At 37.2% G+C, this 22,359-nt stretch overlaps 1 protein-coding gene across 2 annotated transcripts in view; it reads right to left on the bottom strand.

Annotated features, from left to right (window-relative positions):
- Window positions 1-22,359, bottom strand: part of GALNTL6 (polypeptide N-acetylgalactosaminyltransferase like 6) — a 1,218,179-nt gene that overhangs the window by 136,835 nt on the left and 1,058,985 nt on the right. For both annotated transcript variants that reach the window (XM_001084788.5, XM_001084905.4), the window contains one exon: window positions 20,076-20,193. In XM_001084788.5, the coding sequence (XP_001084788.2) occupies window positions 20,076-20,193 (118 nt within the window). The remainder of the gene's footprint in view (window positions 1-20,075; window positions 20,194-22,359) is intronic.

Here is a 22,359-nt window from a genome sequence, read left to right as displayed (position 1 = left end):
TTTTGCTATCAAAGGACTGATCATTTGAAAATGTTAATATTTGGATTTTAATCTTTGGGGACTAGATGTAAAATTGCACTCTGGAAAATTAGAGACTTGTGGTGGTTTTCATATCATTTTAGTAACTTAAACAGTAGACAACATTTAAGATGTGGGCTGTGTGTCTTTTATGCCACATCGTGAGGTCTGTCTCAGGCTCCTCTGTGTTTCCAGGGGCAACTCCAAATTAAGTACCTGGAACAATGCCTGTCATACATTAGATGCTCAATAAAAGCTGGTTGAAGGATTGACTCAATACTCTGTCTGTCCCCCAACCCCTGCAGCTAGCTCATCTAGAAACATTTGAAAGACAGCTGGATAATTCTGAACCACTCAGGAGTCCAGATTACTATTAAAAGAGACTGAAGACTGGGCATAGTGCAGACAGATCATTTCTCCAGAGAGCTCATTTTTCTCAACTGACTCCTGAAAATTCTACAGGGTAGACGTTTATGTTATGGCCTGAAATTTATTCATCTAGTCAGAATTTTTGGAAAATAAAAGATATTTACATAGAAACAGATTTGAAGAGCACTCCTAGCCAACTACTGTTTGAGCAAAAACTCAGTCCTTCAGATAAAGCAATTTTCTGGAATTTTTTTCATTTAGCTTTGAAATTTTGTCATACACTTTTAGTGAAATGATTCTTTGTTTCAAGGTAAACAGGAAGCATGGATGCATGATAATGACCATTTGTAAAAGTCTTTTGAATTACAACACTTAAATTCTGGACTTAATTTCTATATTATGGCCTACAATCAGCTAGTCAATTCTCAGTTATCTAGATGTGTTTTCCAGACCTTAAATGCTGACCAGGTTATATTTTACAGTGCTTTCCACTGTAAAATTAATCACAATTGATGAAAAATATTCCAAAATGCAGATGTTTGATTTTTGTCTTCTATTTTTATTACCATTTAACACAGCTATTTGTCTACAACTCTTTTGATTCCTTTCACACAGAGAAAATTCTTCTTGTTTCACTGCAAATTCTACCAAAGTCAGTTTAACTTCATCGTTACAAATACTAACAGGGAGGGACAGGAACCCCCAGGGTCAGCAACAATAGTGAGAAGAATGAAGGACTACGTCTGAAATGGGACCCTGTTAAGACAGAGTTGTCGCCAAAGAATCTATCATTCCCACCAAACAACCTGGGGCAATTTAGTCCTGAACTTCCAGTACTGTTGCCATGGTTTCTAGACAAAGACGGTAGGGCTGCATTCCAATTATATCCTTCAGAATGACAGATAACTGAAAAATAGGAAAGTGAGGCAATAAAATCTCAGGTCACTAGAAGAGATGTGATAGATACAAGTGACAGAGAAGTGCAAGATGCAAGTTTATGGCTGCCTAAAAAACACTTTTGTGATTTAGAATGCAAAATATATATTTTGCAAACTCTCCAGATTTTCAATAGCAATTTTATCCACCAACCAGTTTACTATTCAAAGCCAGGCATCTCTTGCTTAATAGGAATTTTCTGAATAACACTTTAAGCTTAAAGAATTCATGAATTAAAAAAATTCAAGAAAAAAACCTCTTGAACTGTGAAAACTAAAAAATATCCCTTGAATTTTGGTGATACTGCAAAAACAGCAATCCCATTTTTTTTCTTTAATGCTTTGAGAATTCATTAATGCTTTAATGCTTTTCTTTTTCTCTTTAAGGATGAAATGTAATATTTTGTTCTTCCAGTTCAAGGTGCAATTGTAAACTTTGCACCCAGCTAATATTTGAACAATATCTGATAATCAATAGTAGTTTTTCAGGATCAGCAGAAATTTTGTTGCTGTATTAATAGACTTCAGTGTAGAGACTAGTCTTAATGAGAGAAACCATTAGGTAGGGATCAAAAGGTTAACAATGGACTTGAGAATGGTGTTGGTATATATAGTTTGGATGTCAGAAAATTTCATGTTTCTGCATTCCCTGCAATTAAACAGAAACATAACATTTTAATTCCTAAGTGACATTGGGTAATTTATTTTATTTTTTAAAACTTAAAAAAATTAATCTAATAATCTTTAACATTTTAAATCTCAGTTTCTTCATCTGTAAAATGAAATGAGAATGCCCACCTTTTAGAGTTATGATTTTAAATTAGATAATGCACACAAAGCACTCAGCTCAGCATCTGGTGTGTACTACTGTCAGATGCATTTTAACCAGAACAACTCCATCTTGAATAGAGGCTGGGTAAATGAGGCTGAGACCTACTGGGCTGCATTCCCAGGAGGTTAAGGCATTCTTAGTCACAGGATAATATGGGAAGTCTGCTCAAGATACAGGTCATAAAGAACTTGCTGATAAAACAAGTTGCATTAAGGAAACCGGCCAAAACCCACCAAAACCAAGATGGCAAGAAAAATGACCTCTGGGTGTCCTCATTGCTACACTCCCACCAATGCCATGACAGTTTACAAATGCCATAGCAACATTAGGAAGTTACCCTCTAGTCTAAAAAGGGGAGGAATGAATAATCTACCCCTTGTTTAGCATACAATCAAGAAATAACCATACAAATGGGCAACCAGCAGCCCTTAGGGCTCCTCTGCCTGTGGAGTAGCCATTCTTTTATTCCTCTCCTTTCTTAATAAACTTACTTTCACTTTACTCTATGGGTTAACTTGAAGTCTTTCTTGAGCAAGGTCCAAGAACCATCTTTTGGGGTAAGGATCCAGACCCCTTTCTGGTAACACTACTAAGTAAAGGTAGTAGATGCTATTTCAATAGTTACTAGTATTATTAGTATTACCTCCTGCCACACACAATGTAACAAAGTGTACAACTATTGCTATAACAGAAGACCCCAAAAACCATTAGTAAATTCAAATATTTTAAACAATGCATCTATAAAAAGGTCTTAAAAGTGCCTTAGATGTGAAATTAGATGTGTTTGAGTGGTGGGGAAAATAAGCACTAATTTAATAGAAGGTATTTCAGGGATTACTGCCACCACAGTGAGAGGGAAATTTCTAGATGTTCTGAAGACTACAATTATGCTTCCTGAGTTTCACTTTGGTAATACTTATTTTACGACACTTTGAAGACAACATAACATTTCTGTTAACACGTTGAATATAGCTGTTACAGTTTAATAAAATCAGTTTTATCATTTGCTTTTTATGCACAAATTTTAAAAGTTAGCTATATTCTTGCATTTGACTTGTACTATATTCAGAATGCATTTTTTTCCTCAGCAATAACTGGTTTGATTTTATATTAGAAGTACTTAGCAACAACTGATTTACTTAAGAGATTTCTGTATGAGAAATGTTGCAAGAATCCACCTACATTTCTAATAAATAATGACTGTAATCAAGGAAAAAGAGAAAAAAGTTTTCTTTTACTTTATGAGACCTTTTTTTTTTGTAATACCCATCTTGGGCTGGGCGCGGTGGCTTATGCCTGTAATCCCGGCACTTTGGGAGGCTGAGGCGAGCGGATCACAAGGTCAGGAGATGGAGACCATCCTGGGTAACACAGGGAAACCCTATCTCTACTAAAAATGCAAAAAATTAGCCGGGTGTGGTGGCATGCACCTGTAGTCCCAGCTACTTGGGAGGCTGATGCAGGAGATTGGCGTCAACCTGGGAGGTGGAGCCTGCAGTGAGTGGAGATTGCGCCACTGCACTCTAGCCTGAGTGACAGAGCAAGGCTCCATTTCAAAAAAATAAAACAAGAAATAAAATACCCAACTTGGTAGTTTGGAGTATAACCTTTTGCTCTTTATTTTCCTTTGGTTAGCATCTTCATATGTTATCACAATTATTTTTATTTATAAGCTCTGAAATTTGATACTTTACCTAAATATATACGTGTGTGTATATATATGTAATAAAGTATGTAATTTTACTGATCAAAGTAAGTAGAGAACTGGGCAATTTCAGATAAAAATAATCAAAAAACTTGCTCATATGAGACATATGAAGAAGAGCTGTACATCGTCATTTGTATTTTTTTTTCTTTTTTTTTTTGAGACGGAGTCTTGCTCTGTGGCCCAGACTGGAGTGCAGTGACACCATCTCGGTCCACTGCAAGCTCCGCCTCCTGGGTTCACACCATTCTCCTGCCTCAGCCCCCGAGTAGCTGGGAACTACAGGACTACAGGCACCTGCCACCACGCCCAGCTAATCTTTGTGTTTTTAGTAGAGATGGGGTTTCACTGTGTTAGCCAGGATGGTCTCGATCTCCTGACCTCGTGATCCGCCCACCTTGGCCTCCCAAAGTGCTGGGATTACAGGCGTAAGCCATGGCACCTAGCCACATTGTCATTTGTATTTTTAAGTTTCCTCTTCTGTTATTGCAATTTTGAAATAATTGCTTAAGATCAAAATCTGGCCTACTCTTTCTAGAAAACATACAAATATCAAAAACTTCAGTAACTTGGTGTATTTCATTTTAATTTGTCTTAATTCTTCTACCTGTATGTTTTAAGTGCTTTAGAAGGAACACACTCGGTAGTGGAGCAGCAGATCTATTAGAGTACCAAGTTTCCTCCCTGCAAGTGAAAGCTTGAATTATTTCTTTTTGCATATGACATGGCTACATCTCACTGAAAGATTAGAAGGAAGTAGTTTCTCTCATTCAAAAGCTTACTTGGGAGGAGCGACATCACCAAAATGGCAAAATGGAAGGCAACCTGCTCATATCCCCCTACAAAAACAAATATTCTGCACCCATCCACAGTCAAAAGTCTCTCTGAAGAAGCTTCAACATTCAGGTAGGAGTTTGTGAAACCCCAGTGGAGCCCAAGACCTAGGAGGGTTGTTTTGAGAGTGTGGACCAACACCAAGGTACGTGTTTTGTCCCATCGAGCTTGCTTCCAAGTTCAAGCAAGCTGTCCCCCGGGGAACTTGGTTATAGCTCCATTTTGCTTTAAGCCTACAACCAAAACTACTTGTCAAGAGGTTTGGAAGGACTCTTGCACATTAGCATATTGGAAGAAAGGCTCATCTGCCCACTGACATCAAGTTAGGCAGTGAGCCTGAAAATTGCCATGGTGTTGCTCTAGCCTCTCTCAGCTGAGTTCCTAACTCAGAGCGGCTCTCACAAGGACCCAGAGGGCAAATTGCCCATACCTTGCAGCCTGAGTCTGAGCCTGCCTAAATAGGGTCTCCAATCTCTGTCCCACAGCAGGTCTCTAGGGGGCCTACTCCAGCTCTAAACCCTCCTGTTGCAATCAGGGGACTATCCTGTCTGTGCAGAGATTTGCTGAAAGACATGCATCCCTCTTAGCCAGTGAGACCAGGCTTTCCAGCCTCTACGCACAGCAGATCCCCGAGGGGGCTCAATCTCAGCTTTCACCCCTCCCACTGTAGTTGGGGAACTATCCTGTATGTGCTCAGGCCTGCCATTCTGAACCAAGATGTTTGCCTTTCTGAACCAAGGAGATGGTTCTAGCCTCTGTCACACAGAAGATCCCAAGAAGGCCTAGTCTCAGCTCCAGTCTCTCTTGCTGCAGTTGGAGAATTATCCCATCTGTGCAGGGACCTGCTGGGAGAGGTGGACCCATCTGAGCCATTTTGACAGGAATGCTAGCCTCTGTCCCACAGCAGACCTCTAGGAGGCCCAGTATCAGTTCCCAGCTCTCCTACTGCAATCAGGAAACTGTCCTATCTGTGAAGGAACCTGCTGGGTTACATGCACCCTCTGAGCTGAGACTGGGGTTTCCAGTCTCTATTTGACACCAAATTACAAGACGGCCTAGTATCAGCTTTGACCCCTCCTGCTGCAGTCAGGGAGCTATCCTATCTGTGCAGGGACCTGCTAGGAAACATATACCAGTTTGAGCCAGTGTGACAGGCATCCTTTCTTCCTTCCCATAGCAGATCCTGAGGGAGTCCAGTCTCAATCCTAGTCCTCCTTGTTGCAATTGAACCCATCCTGCCTGTGCAGGGATCTGCTGGGAGACATGCTTGTCTGGGCCACTGGGACAGTCTTCTAGGCTTGAGCCCCTGTCCAGAGTTTCCACACTGCCCAAGTATCTTCTTCAGGCATTCCCCAGGTTTGTCTGGGCCAAAAAACCACATCAACTTGAGAGTCCTTCAAAGACTTGTAGAATGCCTGGGCCTAGGGAGTTCTTTACTGCTGAAATGGCTGCAGTGATTATAGTTGGAATCAGGAAACATAATAGTCAGTCTGCTTAGAATCTCTGAAAAGCCCTTGGAAGAAGAACAGGCACAAACAAAACCAGGCAAAGAAGACTAAAATAAATACCTAATCCCTCAATGTGTAGACATTGTTCCACATCCACAAGCATCAAGAACATGAAGGGATATATGACATGACCAAACAAACAAAGTAAGGTACTAGAGATCAACCCTAAAGTGAGGAGATGTGTGACCTCTCAGACAAAGAATTCAAAACAGCTATCTTAAGGAAGTCAATGAACCTCAAGGAAACACAGATAACCCAAAAACTTATCAAAGAAATTTAACAGAGAGATTGGAAGAATAATAAAAAATCATACAGAAATCCTGGGTGAAAAATACAATGAATGAAATGAAAAATGCAATAGAAAGCATCAATAGCAGAACTGATCAAACAAAAGAGTCAGTGAGCTTGAAGATAGACTATTTGAAAATATATAGACAGAAGAGAAAAAAGAAAAATAATAAAAAGAAATGAAGAAAGCTTATGGAGTCTATGGGACAACTTCAAAAGGGCAAATATTCAGTTTATTGGAGTTAAAGAGGGAACTGACATGGACAGATAAACATAAAATTTCTTTAAAGAAATAACAGAGAGCTTTCCAAACCTTGAGAGACATAAATACCCAGGCAGAAGAAAGTGAAAAGTATCTAATTTTATTCAACCCAAACAAGAATACCCTAAAACATATTATAATCAATCTCACAAAGGTAAAAGACAAAGAAAATTTCTGAAAGCAATGAGAGAAAATAAGCAAATAACATTTAAGGGAGTTATACTATGCCTGACAGCAGGCTTCTCAGCAGAAGCCTTACAGGACTGGAGGGAGTGGAACCATATATTCAGAGTGCTGAAAGGAAAAATACAAACAAATAACAACAAAAAAAACAAACAAAAACAAGAATAGGAAAGACTTTTCCAGACAAACAAAAGCCAAGGCAATTTATTGCTACTAGGCTGTCCTATAAGAAATGCTTAAGGGAGTCCATGACACCAAAAGAAAAGGACATAAATGTGATTATTATACTAATCAATCATGGTGTGGAAACTGAATCTAGTAAGAAAACTAAAAGACAAAACCATTAAAAATAATAACTGCAACACGTTGTTAAGATATATGCAACATGAAAAGGTAAACTGTGACATCAAAACTTAAAATGTGAGGGGAGAAGAGAGGAAAAGTGTATAGGTTTTTTTTCAGTTTGTTTCTTTTCTTTTTCTTTATTTTCAATCAAAGTTGGTATCATTTTAAGTAACTCGTTATAACTATAGGATGATTTTTGTAAACATCATGGTAACCACAAAGCAAAAATCTATAATATATACACTAAAAATGAAAAGTGTGGAATATATACACTAAAGTAAAAAGCAACAAATGAAAAATACTATCAGAGCAAATCACTTAACCACAAAGACAGACAGGAAAGAAGAAAGAATGGAAAAGAAGAGTTACAAAGCAACTAGAAAACAAGTGACAAAATGATAGTAGTAAATCCTTACTTATCAATAATGCATTGAATATAAATGGACTGAATTCTCCAATTAAAAGACACAGTGACTGAATTAAAAAAACAAGACCTAACTTATGCTGCCTATAAGAAACTCAGTTTATCTATAAAGATACCCATATACTGAAGGTGATGGGAGAACAAAAGTTATTCAGTGCAAATAGAAATAAAAAGAGAGCTAGAGCAGCTATACAAAGGAGACTTTAAGTAAAAAAAGAGCAGTCACGCAAAAGAGACTTTAGGTAAAAAAAAAAAAAAAAAAAAAACTGTAAAAAAGACAAAACAAGATCATTATATAATGATAAAGAAATCAATTCAGCAAGAGGATATAACAATTGTAAATACATGTGCACCCAATACCAATACCAAAACACCCAGACACATAAAGCAAATATTAACATTTCTAAAGGGAGAGATAGAATGCAATACAATAATAGTAGAATACTTCAACACCCCATTTTCAGCAATGGGCAGATCATTTAGGCAGAAAATTAACAAACAGACATCATAATTGAACTATACACTAGAACAAATGGACCTAACAGACATTTACAGAACATTTCATCCAATTAATATGTAATACAGATTCTTTTCATCAGCACATATGACATTCTCCAGGATAGACTATATGTTAGGCCACAAAAAAAAGTCTCAACAAATTAAAAAATGTTGAAATCATGTCTGACCACAATCAAATAAAGCCAGAATCAATAGAAAGCAAAACTTTGTAAATATACCAGTACATGGAAACAACATGCCCTGAATGACCAACGGGTCAATGAAGATGTTAAGAAGGAAATTGAAATATTTCTTGAAACAAAATTGGAAGCACAACACACCAGAATGTAGGGGATACAGCAAAAACAGTACAAAGAGGGAAGTTTACAGCAATAAACGCCTACATAAAAAATAGAAAAACTTCAAATACTTCAAATAAACAACCTAATGATGCACCTCAAGAAAAGCAAGCACAAACCAATCCTCAAATTAGCAAAATCAAAGAAATAATAAAGATCAGAACATAAATATGTGAAACTGAGACAATAAAACAGTGCTTGAACTAAGATGGTTAATTAGACATAGCTGAGACACCTCTCCCACTGAGAGGAACCAAAAGATTGAGTAAACCATCACACTTTGAACAGATCTTCTGAAAGAAAATACTGAAAGTTGATAGGTGACATAGACACCATGTTTGAAGAGGGAAGAAGCTGGGAAGCTTGCCTGGAGTTGGGGAATGTTGAGGACCAGCTCCCAAACCTGACTAGGTCCTAAGGAAGAGGCTAGCGAAGGAGCTCCGGGACTCCACACTTCCACTGTGGATATCTAGGATCCTAGATACATGAGGTCCTATGACCTCCACAGGCATTTGAATTGGCAGAGGGAACTGCCTGGAGATAAGGCAGAGGAAGAGCACAAACCTGCATGGATCCCAGAAGGTTTTGCAGTGCACACTGCAGCTGCAACAAAATGTGACCATAGGTACCCATCCCCCCAAGGCTCTCTATCTTGTTCTGAGTGACTACAGCTCTTGCTTTCTGCCAAGCTGGGAGAGAGCAGGCCTTGGCTATTTCTTCCATGGGATTGGGGTGCATCTGATCTATGTGCCCCCTTGTCGACCAGATCTTCCCAACACTGCCTGCCTGGTCACTCCCTCAGGAAGGTGCCCACAGCGCAGCTTTCATTGTCCTGCCTGAGTGTTTTGCTGGTTGCCTGGGAGTCGTTTGGCTCCTTCAGCACAGTCAGCTCTGGGCAGTGAGGGTTCAGCAGACAAAACTGTAGGCCTGGTCCCAAAACCCCCAGGATTCGAGTACACTGTCCAGCGGTTTGGAGCTGAGATCTTTGGCTTGAGTTTGAGGAGGGGAGGATGCTCCACACTCAGAACACTTAGAAGAATGATACACAGGTTTGTGTGCTGGTGTGGGAGCTGAGTGTCCCTCTCTCGACAAGACTGTTTTGGGAAGGGTGTGGCCTATTAGCCAGTAGCACCTTTTTCCTCAGGGATCCCTACAGCGTGGAACACCTGGAACTGCCCAGCAATCTTGGCACAGAAGGTTTGGGACAAGCCCAGCTGTCAGGCCCACTCCTGGGGCAGATGCTGCAGACTTACTGGGTTGGGCAAGTGTGAGCTGGGTTGGCCCCACAGCTGTCTGCTGGGCTAAGAACAGCAGGCCGTGGGTGCCACATGTATGGTATTACTGTCCTGCCTGGGCATCCTCTGCCCTTGACCCACTGCATCACCAGACCACCTGCAGACACACACCACAACCTGTTCTGACTCTGCCAAGCTCAGAGGACAAGTAGGTCCCTAAATAATCGTGGATTTCCTGGTGACGTAAACCTTGCCTTGGGCTGCCCCTGAGGGAGGAGGGAAAGCAGTTTGCCAAAGTTTCGCTTGAGACTAAGAAATCACGGATGCAACACCAATAATTGAAAAGGGCTCTACCAAGACCCCAGAATGGAGTTGGTGAAGGAGTCATCTCTTGCACCCCATCTCCCATCTCCAGGCCACTAAAGAGTAAGGGCATATGGCATATGCAGCAGTAACAACAACAAAAAGGTGCAAGTGCATATGCAGCAGTAAAAACACACACACACACACACACACACACACACAAACCAAAAAAAAAGAAAAAGAATTAAAAATATGAACAAAGCTGACAACACAACAGTAAGCTCCAAGGGGAGCTTGGCTAAGAGCCTATCTTCTGGCCCTTACTCTTAAGCGCCATGTACTGGTTCAGATTCTGAATTACACCACCAAAGAAAAAGTTTCTTTAACACCCAACACCTGTGAAACCCAAAGCAGGAAACTATCCACAAGTAAGGAGCCCATACAGAGCCCTGACCATTTGAAAGCATTCAGAAATGAAGGCAATCAATGATACACAACATACACCACAGAAAAACCCTCAAGGGAAAAATAATATATAAAAACAAAAGGCCTCATCCATAGTAGAGCAATTTAAAAAGGAAAAAGAATTGCCAGCCTCCTCATATGAGAAGGGCTCTGGCAATACAAAAAGTCAGAGCATTTCTTTACATCCAAAGGATTGCACTAGCTCCCCAGCAATGGATCCTAACCACATTGAAATGTCTTAAATAACAGACATAGAATTCAGGGTCTGAATGGCAAGGAAGCTCAATAATAAAATCCAGAATTTGGATGGCAAGCAAACTCAATGAAATTCAAGAGAAAATTGAAAGCCAATGCATGGAAGCCAGAAAAACAATTTAAGACTTGAACAATGACATGACCATATTAAGAAAGAACTAAACTGAACTTCTGGAATTGAAAAATTCACTATGAAAATTTCAAAATACTGTTGGAAGTCTTAACAAAAGACTAGACCAAGCTGAGGAAAGAATATAAAAGCTCTAAGACCCAGTCAGGCAAAAATAAAAAGAACTGAAAATATGAACAAAAGCAACAATAAATATGGGATTATGTAAAGAGACAAAGCCGATGACTTCTTAGCATTCCTGAGAGAGAATAAGAGAGAATAGGCAATTTGGAAGATATATTTGAGAATATAATATATAAGAAAATTTCCAATGTTGCCAGAGTGGTTGAAATGTAAATTTGAGAAACTCAGAGAACTCCTGTAATATACTATACAAGATGACCATCCCCAAGACATACAGTCATCAGACTTTACAAGGTAAATGCAAAGAAATAAATCTTAAAGGCAGCTAGAGTAAAGGGTTATGTCACTTATGAGGGGAACCTCATCATCAACCTCATATGTTTCTCATCAGCAGAAACATTATAAGTCAGAGATTGGGGGCATATTTTTAGCATTCTTAAATTTAAAAATTCAAAACAAGAATTTTATGTCTCCTCAAGCTAAGCTTCATAACTGAAGGAGAAATAAAAACTTTTCCAGACAGGGAATTTGCTACCATTAGACTCGCCTTACAAAATATGTTAAAGGGAGCTCCAAACAAGGAAATGAAAAATCGATAACAGCTACCACAAAAACATATATAGACCCTAAAAAGTCTATAGTCTATAGACCCTATAAAGCAACTACACAATTGAGACCATGAAGCAACCAACCATTGACATCATGACAGAATCAAAACCTCACATATCTGTCTAAATGCCCCACTTAAAAGGCACAGGGTGGCAAGTTGGATGAAAAAAAAAAAAGACCCTATCTTCTGCTGTTTTCAAGAGACCAATCTCCCATGTAATGACACCCATAGGCTCAAAGGAAAGGGATAGAGAAAGATCTATTATGCAAATGGTAAACGATAAAGAGTAGAGGTCACTATTTTTATATCAGATAAAACAGACTTTAAACCAAAAACAGTAAAAACAGACAAAGAAGGTCATTACATAACGACAAATGGTTGAATTCAACAACAAGACTTAGTTACTATAAATCTATATGCACTGAACATTGAAGCACCCAGATCATAAAACAGTACTTCTAGATTTATGAAAAGACTTAGGCACACAATAATAGGGACTATTTAAAACCCCACTGGCAGTGTTAGACAGGTCATTGAGGCAGAAAACTAACAAAGAAATTCTGGACTTAAATCCAGCACCTGACCAATTGGACAAAATAGACATCTACAGAATACCCCACTTAACAGCCACAGAATATACATCCCTCTCATTGGCACACAGAACATACACTAACCTCAACGACATGCTTAGCCATAAAGCAAGTCTCAATAAATTCAAAAAAATCAAATTCATACTAAGCATATTCTCAGACCACAGTGGAATAAAAATAAAAATTAATACTAAGAGTATCCCTCAAAACCACACAATTACATTGAACCTAAACAAGTTGCTCCTGAATGACTTTGGAGTAAATGGAAACAGAAACATAACATACTAAATCTCTATGATGCAAACAAGCAATATTAAAAAGAAAGCTTATGGCTCTGAACACCTACATTAAATTAACAATCTAACATTACACTTAGAGGAACTAGAAAAACAAAAACACACCAACCCCAAAATTAGCAGAAAAAAATAAATAATGAAAGTCAGAGCAGAATTAAATGAAATTGAGACTCAAAAATCATTACAAATGATCAACAAAATAAAGTTAGTTCTCTGAAAGGATAAACAAGATCAATAGACTGCTAGCTAGATTAACAAAGATAAAAAGAAGATGCAAGTAAGCATAATCGGAAATAACAAAGAAGGCATTACAACGGATTCCGCAGACATAAAAAGGATCCTCAGAGACTGTTATGAACACCTCTGTGCATACAAGTTAGAAAATCTAGAGGACATGAATAAATTCCTGGAAGTACACAAACTCCCAAGATTGATTCAGGAAGAAATGGAAATACTGAATAGACCAATATCGAGTTCTGAAATTGAATCAGTAGTGAAAAACCAGCAAACAATAAAAGCCCAGACTAGATGGATTCACAGCCAAGTTTTACCAACCATACAAAGAAGAACTGGTACCAATTTTATTAAAATTATTCCAAAAAATCGATGAGAAGGGACTCTTCTCTATCTCATTCCATGAAACTAGTATCACCCTGATGTCAAAATCTGACAAAGACACAATGAAAAAAGACAACTACAGGCAAATCACCCTGATGAACATAGACACAAAAATCCTCAATAAAATACTAGCAAACCAAATTCAGTCGTACCTCAAAAAGCTAATTCACCATGGGATGCTAATTCATTCCTGGGATGTAAGGCTGGTTCAACATATGCAAATCAATAAACATGATTCATCACATAAACAGAATTAAAAACAAAGCCCATATAATCATCTTAATAGATGTAGAAAATGCTTTTGATAAATCCCATTATCCTTTCATGACAAAAACCCTCAATGAACTAGGCATTAAAAATATATATCAAAATAATAAAGACATCTATGATAAACCCATAGCCAACACCATACTGAATGGGCAAAAGCTGGAAGTATTTTCCTTAAGAACTGGAACAAGACAAGGATGCCCATCTTTACCACTCCTATTTGACATAGTACTGGTAGTCCTACTTTCTTTGGGCAAAAGAAAGAAACATAAAGCATCCAAATAGGAAAAGAAGTCAAATTACCTCTCTTCACTAATGATATGATTCTATGACTAGAAAACCTCACTGACTGCCAAATGGCTTACAGACCTGATAAATGACTTCAGTAAAGTTTCAGTATACAAAATCAATGTACAAAATTTAGTACTATTTTTATACACCAATAACATTCAAGCTGAGAGTTGAATCAAGAATGCAATCTCATTTACAATAGCCACACACACAAAAGCAAATGTAGGACTACACTAACAAAGGATGTAAAAAATCTCTATAAGGAGAACTACAAAAGACTGATGAAAGAAATAATAGATGACATAAAAATGAAAAAAAAATTCCATGCTCATGGGTTGGAAGAATAGATATTGTTATAATAACCATACTATCCAAAACTATCTATAGATTCAATGCTATTTCTGTCAAATTACCAATGTTGTTTTTCACAGAATTAGAAAAAAACTATTCTCAAATTCATATGGAAGCAACAAAAGAGCCCAAATAGCCAAGGCAATCCTAAGCAAATAGAACAGAGCCAGAGGTACCACATTACCTAAAATCAAACTGTTCTACAAGACTACAGTAATCAAAACAGGAGGGTACTGGTACAAAAACACACATAGAGCATGGGAACAGACTGGAGAACCCAGAAATAAAGCAGCATGCCTACAATCAACTGATCTTGTACAAAGTGGACAAAAATAAGCAATGAGAAGAGAACTCCATATTAAATAAATAGTGCTGAGATAACTGGATATCCACTTGACAAAAATAAGCAATGGGAAAAGGACTTCCTATTCAGTAAATAGTGCTGGAATAACTGGATATCTATGTGCAGAAGAATGAAACTGGACTCCTACCTCTCACCATATACAAAAGTTAACTCAAGATAGATTAAAGACTTAAGTGTACAACCTCAAACTATAAAAATTATAGAAGAAAATCTAGGAAATGCTTTTCTGGACATTGGCCTTGGCAAAGAATTTATGACTAAGAACTCAAAAGCAATTGCAACAAAACCAAACATTGACAAGTGTGGCCTATTAAGAGTTTCTTCACAGCAAGAGAAACTATCAACAGAGTACACAGATACCCCACAGAATGAGAGAAAGTATTTGCAAACTATGTATCTGACAAAGGTCTAATATCTAGAATCCATAAGGAACCTAAATGAATCAACAAATAAAAAACAAATAACCCCATTAAAATGTGGGCAAAGGACTCTTCTCAAAAGAAGACATACAAGTGGCCAAAAAACATATTGATACATGCTTAACATCACCAATTATAAGATAAATGCAAATCAAAACCACAATGAGATATCATCTCACACCAGCCAAATGGCTATTATTAAAAAGTAAAAATAGACGCCGGGTACGGTGGCTCACGCCTATAATCCTAGCACTTTGGGAGGCTGAGGCAGGCAGATCACCTGAGGTCAGGAGTTCAAGATTAGCCTGGCCAAAATGGGGAAACCCCATTGCTACAAAAAATACAAAAATTAGCCAGGCATGGTGGCAGGTGCCTGTAGTCCCAGCTACATGGGAGGCCGAGGCAAGAGAATTACTTGAACCTAGGATGTGGGGGTTGCAGTGAGCCAAGATTGCACCATGGCACCAGCCTGGGCAACAAAGTGAGACTAGATCTCAAAAAAAAAAAAAAAAAAAAAAAAAAAGGTAAAAATAGAATATGTCAGCAGGGCTGCAGAGAAAAAAGAACACTTATACACTGTTGGTGGGAATGTAAATTAGTTCAGCCACTAGGGAAAGCAGTTTGGAGACTTCTCAAAGAACTAAAAACAGAACTACCATGCTGGTGGTTGGTTGCTGGTTCTAAAAATAGAACCCAGCAATCTCATTACTGGGTATATGTCCAAAGGAAAATAAATCATTGGAAAATAAACCATTTTACCAAAAGACACATGCACTCACATGTTCATTGCAGCACTATTCATGATAGCAAAGACATTGAATCAACCTATGTGCCCATCAATGGTGGACTGAATAAAGATAGTGTGGTACATATACACCATGGAATACTTCACTGCCATAAAAAATGAACAAAATAATTTCCTTTGCAGCAACATGGATGCAACTAGAGGCCATTATTCTAAGAGTATTAATGCAGTAACAGAAAATCAAATACCACATGTTTTCATTTATAAGAGGAGGATAAGCATTGGGTACACATGGAAATAAATAAGAGGACAAAAGTCATTGATCACTACAAGAGGGGTGGGGAGTAGGGGGTCAATGGTTAAAGAACTACCTATTGGATACCATGCTCACTATCTGGGTGATGCATTCAGTTATAACCCAAACTGCAGTAGCACACAATATTCACTTGCAACAATCCTGCACGTGTATCCCCTGAATCTAAAATAAAAGTTGAACTTAAAAATAGATACTATAAAATAATACAAAAGATCAATGAACTGTAAAATTGATTTTTTTTTTTTTTGAGACAGAGTTTTTTGCTCTTGTTGCCCAGGTTGGAGTGCAATGGTGCAATCTCAGCTCACTGCAACCTCCGCCTCCCAGGTTCAAGCAATCCTCCTGTCTCAGCCTCCTGAGTAGCTAAGATTAGAGGCATGTGCCACCATGCCCAGCTAATTTTATATTTTTAGTAGAGCCAGGGTTTCACCATGTTGATCAGACTGGTCTTGAATTCCTGACCTTGTGATCTGCCCACCTCGGCCTCCCAAAGTGCTGGGATTGCAGTTGTGAGCCACAGCGCCTGGCCAATTTTTTAAACAGGTAAGCAAATGTAACAAATCTTTAGCTAGACTAAGAATGGAGGAGAGAAGACTCAAATAAATAAAATTAGAAGTGAAAAAGCAGACATAACAACTGAGACCTCAGAAGCACAAAGGATTGTTAGGGACTATTATGAACAACTATATACCAAAATATTGGAAACTTAGAAGAAATATATAAATTCTTGTAAATACACAACCTAGGAAGATTGAACCATGAAGAAAAAGAAAACCTGAAGAGATCAATAATGAATAATGAAATCAAAGCAGTAATAGTCTCTCATCGATGAAAAGCCCAACACTTGATGGATTAATTACTGAATTCTACCAAACTTTTAAGGAAGAACTAATACCGATTCTACTGTAACTATTTCAAAAAATCGAAAGGAGGGAATTCTTCCAAACTCATTCTATAATGTCAATATTATCCTGATACTTAAACTAGACAAGTACACACACATACAAAATCTATAGGCCAATATTCCTCATAAACATAGATGTAAAAACCCTAAACAAAACATAATTCAATAAGACATTAAAAAGAACATTCACCATAATGAAGTGGGCTTCATCCTAAAGATGCAAAGATGGTTCAACATATGCAAATCAATAACTATGATATATCACACCAAGAGAATCAAGGACAAAAATATTATGATCATTTTGATACATGCTGAAAAAGTATTTGGTAAAATTCAACATTCTTTTATGATAAAAACTCTTAACAAATTGGATATAGAAAGAAAATACTTCAATATGATAAAAGCCATACATTACAAACCCACATGTAAAATCACACTGAAAGGGGGAAAATTGAAAGCCTTTCCACTAAGATTTGGAACAAGACAAGAATGCTCACTTTCAACACTTTTATTTAACCTAGTTCTGAAAGTCCTAGCCTGAGTAATTAGGCAAGAAAAAGAAACAAAGGTCATCAAAGTTGTAACGGAAGAAGTCAAAATATCTTTGCAGATGACATGATCTTATTTTTAGAAAAACCTAAAGACTCCACTAAAAGTTCTTGGAACTGATGAATTAATTCAATAAAAGTTGCTTTACACTAACAGAAATCAATCTGAAAAGAAATCAAGAAAACAATCCCATTTATAATAGCTCAAAAATACCTATGAATAAATTTAACTAAAGAAGTGAAGTAATCTGTACAAATCAATGATGAAAGAAATTGAAGACACATAAAAAATGGAAAGATATACCATGGTCATTGATTGGAAGAATTAATACTGTCAAAATCTCTACACTACCTGAAATGATATAAATAATTAATGTAATCCATATCAAATTACCAATGACATTCTTCACAAGAGACAGAAACAAATTCAAAAATTTGAAGGGAACAAGAAAAGGACCTAAATAGCTAAAGTGGTCCTGAACAAAAAGAACAAAGCAGGAGGCATCACATTACCTGATTTCAAATTATACCACAAAGCTATAGTAACCAAAATAGCATGATACTGGCATAAAAACAGACTCATACACCAATGGAACAAAATAGAGAACCCAGAAGTAAATCCATGCACTTACAGCCAACTCATTTTTGACAAAGGTGCCAAGAACATTCAATGGGGAAAAGTACAGTTTCTTCAATAGACGATGCTGGGAAAATGGGATATCCATAAGAAGAAAAATGAAATTAGATCTTTATCTTTTATCATATACAAAAATCAACCAAAAATAGATTAAAAACTTAACTATATGACCCCAAACTATGAAACTACTAGAAGAAAATGCTGGGGAAATACTACAGGACACTAGTCTGGGCAAAGATTTTTCTTGGGTAACACCTCAAAAGCACATGCAACAAAAGCAAAAATAGACAAATTTATATCAAGCTAGAAAGTTTCTGTAGAGCAAGGAAACAATCAACAAAGTGAAGAGACAACCTATAGGATGGGAGAACATATTTGCAAACTATCCATCTGACAAGGAAATAATAACCCGAATATATAATGAACTCAAACAACTCAATAGTAAAACCTCTCAAATAATTCAATTAAAAATGAGCAAAATACCTGAATAGACATTTCTCAAAAGAAGACATACAAATGGCCAACAAGTATACGAAAAATGTTCAACATCTTTAGTCATCAGAGAAATGCAAGTCAAAACCACATTGAGGTTATATCTTATCCAAGTTAAACTGGCTATTATTTCAAAGACAAAAAATTTAAAAATGCTGGCAAGGATGCAGCATTTTTTAATTTTTTGTCTTTGAAATAATAGAGAAAGGGAAATGCTCCTACACTGTTGGTGGAAATGCAAAGTAATATGGAAATTAGGGGAAAGAGTATGGAGGGTCCTCAAAATACTAAAATAGAACTACTATATAATCTAGTAATCCTACTGCTGGGTATATTTTCAAAAGAAAAGGAATCAGTATGTAGAAGTGATATCTGCATTCCCATTTTTTTTGTGGCGATGGTCTCAATAGTTACTTAAGTGTCCATCATTGGATGAATGGATAAAGAAAAGGTAGTATATACACACAATGGAATATTATGCAGTCATAAAAAGGAATGAAATACTATCATTTCCAGGAACATAGATGGAACTGAAGTTCATTATTTTAAGTGAAATAAGTCAGGCATAGAAAAACATCCCATGTCCTAGTTCATATGGGGAGCTAAACAAGTTGATCTCATGGAGGTAGAAAGTAGACTGGTGGTTATCAGAGGCTGGAAATAGAAGGGAGTGGGGGTGGGGAGGGGGTAAAAAGCGAATTTGGTTAATGAGTACAGAAATACAGTTAAATAGAAGATATACGTTCTAGTATTGACACTACTGTAGTGATATAGTTTGGTTGTTTGTCCCCTCCAAATCTTATGTCCAAATGTGGTCCCCAGTGTTGGAGGTGAGGCCTAGTGGGAGGTGTTTGGATCATGGGGAATGGATTCCTCATGAATTAGGTTTAGCGCCATCCCCTTGCTGGTGAGTGAGTTCTCGTGAGATCTGGTTGTTTAAAAGTGTGTAGCAGCTCACCCCTGTATCTCTTGCTTTTGCTTTCACCATGTGACATGCTGGCTCCCTGTTGCCTTCCACAATGACTAAAAGCTTCCTGAGGCCCTTACCAGAAGCAGATGCCAGCACCACCTTCTTGTGCAGCCTGCAGAACTGTGAGCCAATTAAACCTCTGTTCTTTGTAAATTACTCAGTCTCAGAGATTTCTTTATAGCAATGCAAAAATGGCCTTACACACGTAGGGAGACTATAGTTAACAATAATTTATTTTATATTTCAAGATAGCTAGAGGAGAAGAATTGTAATATCTCCAACACAAAGAAAAGATGAATGTTTGAGGTGATGGATATCCCAGTTACCCTGATTTGATCATTATGCACTGCATACATATATCAAAATTTCACATGTACCCCACAAATATGTATAATGATTATATATCAAGAAAAATAAAAACAAAAACCAAAAAAGAAAGAAACTACAAGAGCTCACTTGGGAAGGTGACATGTCTATTATCATTATTAAGTCATCCCAGAACATAGGTCACAAAGCAACATGCTGATATTCTATCAGAATTGTCAAAATTCTGTAGACATAGTGTGAAGAGGGTCTTGGGGCTTACCTTAAAAGAGATTTCATACTGTTCTCCGCCCCAGATTTCTAAACCTGGATCATAGCCACCCAATTCCCAAAACCATTTCCGATCCACAGCAAAGAGACCTCCAGCCATAACAGGAGACCTGTGAAATGAACAAAATAATCTTTAAAGGACTATGAACATTACAGACAACGGCATTTTGCTTGGGAAAAAAGTAAAATTCAAGATATGTTTTAGTGGTCAGCTGTGTGGAATTTTCAGCACTGGTTCTCTGTAAGTGGATATAGGGTTCTCTTGGGTCTGTTACCAAAGTGGACATGGGTGGGGATGGAGAAAAATTCTTGTGAGCATTAAATATTTGCAGTTCAAGTTTTAATGCAACAATTGCCCTGCAGAGCCACATTTGCTCCACTTGTTTGTCATTAATGAGAAATATTACTACATGAGTAATAATGACCCATAAAGTGAGAAATATCACTCAATTTTATGGTTTTTCCCCAAACTAAAGGGATCTTATTCTATCAGACAGATAAAAGTATTGAAAATGCTTTTGTAGACAATATCTTTGAGTAATCTCTCAGTACGCATTCACCAAGCATCTACTATGAACAGGTCATGTCCAATTTACAAATTACAAATCGGCTAGTTAGAATAAAATAAGCAACCAGAATTAGTTGTTTAATGTGCTAAAGTTGAAATTTAAACGAAGTCTTTTCATTTTATCCTATTCTTTTTAGGCCTTCTCTGCCTTTCTAAGAACTATTAATTTTGATTAAATAATAATTTTCAAGTATTCCACTCATGCTAGGATGCATTCATGTAATAAGATAATTATAACTACTTGGTGGGCCCTGCCCTAAATGTTTTTGCAGTTCAAAAGTGTTCTTGTTTATTTATTTTTTGACTGCTCACTATGCGCTGGGCTAAAGGATAAGATCTATATCTAATTACCTTGATCAATCCTCACAACGACCCTGTGAACAACAAACATCCCTATGCACGGTTCGAGGAATCACGCAGAAGAGGTGGAATGTTGCCCAAGACTGAGGCTAGTGTGTGGTGAGGCTGAGCTAGGGCTCTTTACCACAACACTGTTTCTGTTTCAAAGTTTGGAGGCGAAGAGAGATAACTACATACAAATGGATATGAAACAGAGAACACCCTTATGCAGATCAAGCAAATCGATAAAAACACATAATTGATGTGACAGTTTTGAAAATTTTTTTGAAATAAAGGATATTTATAAATAACAGTACAACATTTTAAATGTTGATATACACAAAAAGATATGCATAACCATAGTAGACACCAATTTATTGATCAACTGAGAACTTAGTCTTGGTAATGCTTTATGAGCCACTTGGAGAACATAAACCTGAATCTGTCTTCAGTGTATTATATAATTCAAAGACTTTGCATGCTAAGATAGTACCTGATTTAATTACTTCAGTCTAGGAATTTTTTGAAGATGTAGGCTTTATGCAGATGAAGAGATTGCAAGACTGGAAGAGGGATTTAGGTTTTTCCCCAGGAAAGTGGGCAGAATTCAGAAAATAATATAAAGAAACTCTCTCATGTAATTTTTTATTTTGTTTGTAATAAAAATCCAAGAATCATACGTGCCTTATTTTATCCCTCTCTCTAGCAGCCTGATCTTTTCCCATTTTTCACCCACTGAATTTCAGAGAGAATTACAACTGAAGCTGCAACAAACTAGGATTGTAACATTTATCGGGTGCAGTTCCCCAAAGAACACTTTACCAATTGTAAGCATTGCTTCTGCAAGTGTTGGTTATAAGTAGTCTGAAACTCTCAGTCTTATTTAAGCTGAACTGCAAATAGAAAAGTCCCAAGTCATACAAATATATTCTTATTTGATTGTGTAAAACATGAGACAAAGTGCACCAGAACTTACACTGTGCACAATGAATCCCAAAACTAGAACTACCAGAGGTATGGTGTTAAAGATAGTGGGCAAGAAAAATTCTAGGTTGGGTTTTTATTGCAAATTGTCAGAAACACAATAATCTTGTTTTCTTAATGAATTTATAAAAAACTCATGCAGTGTATCTCAGGTTATTTTAGACATATAATAACATAAATTCAGATGGATCTCCTGTACCTTTATTGATGTTCCTACAAAGACCTAAATAAATTAGTATCTCCTGTCTTGATTGGTGTGAATGACAGGTAAGAAATAAACTTTTTATTTACTGTATTTATGTCTTTACTCATATTTGTCCATGAGTTTTAAAAACAGCTTAATTGTTGTGTAATTGACGTACAATTGATTGCACATATTTTAAGT

The sequence above is a fragment of the Macaca mulatta genome, chromosome 5 (genome assembly GCF_049350105.2).
Source record: "Macaca mulatta isolate MMU2019108-1 chromosome 5, T2T-MMU8v2.0, whole genome shotgun sequence".
Taxonomy (NCBI): domain Eukaryota; kingdom Metazoa; phylum Chordata; class Mammalia; order Primates; family Cercopithecidae; genus Macaca; species Macaca mulatta.
Note: the sequence above shows the minus strand (reverse complement) of the source record. Positions and strands in the feature narration are given on the sequence as shown.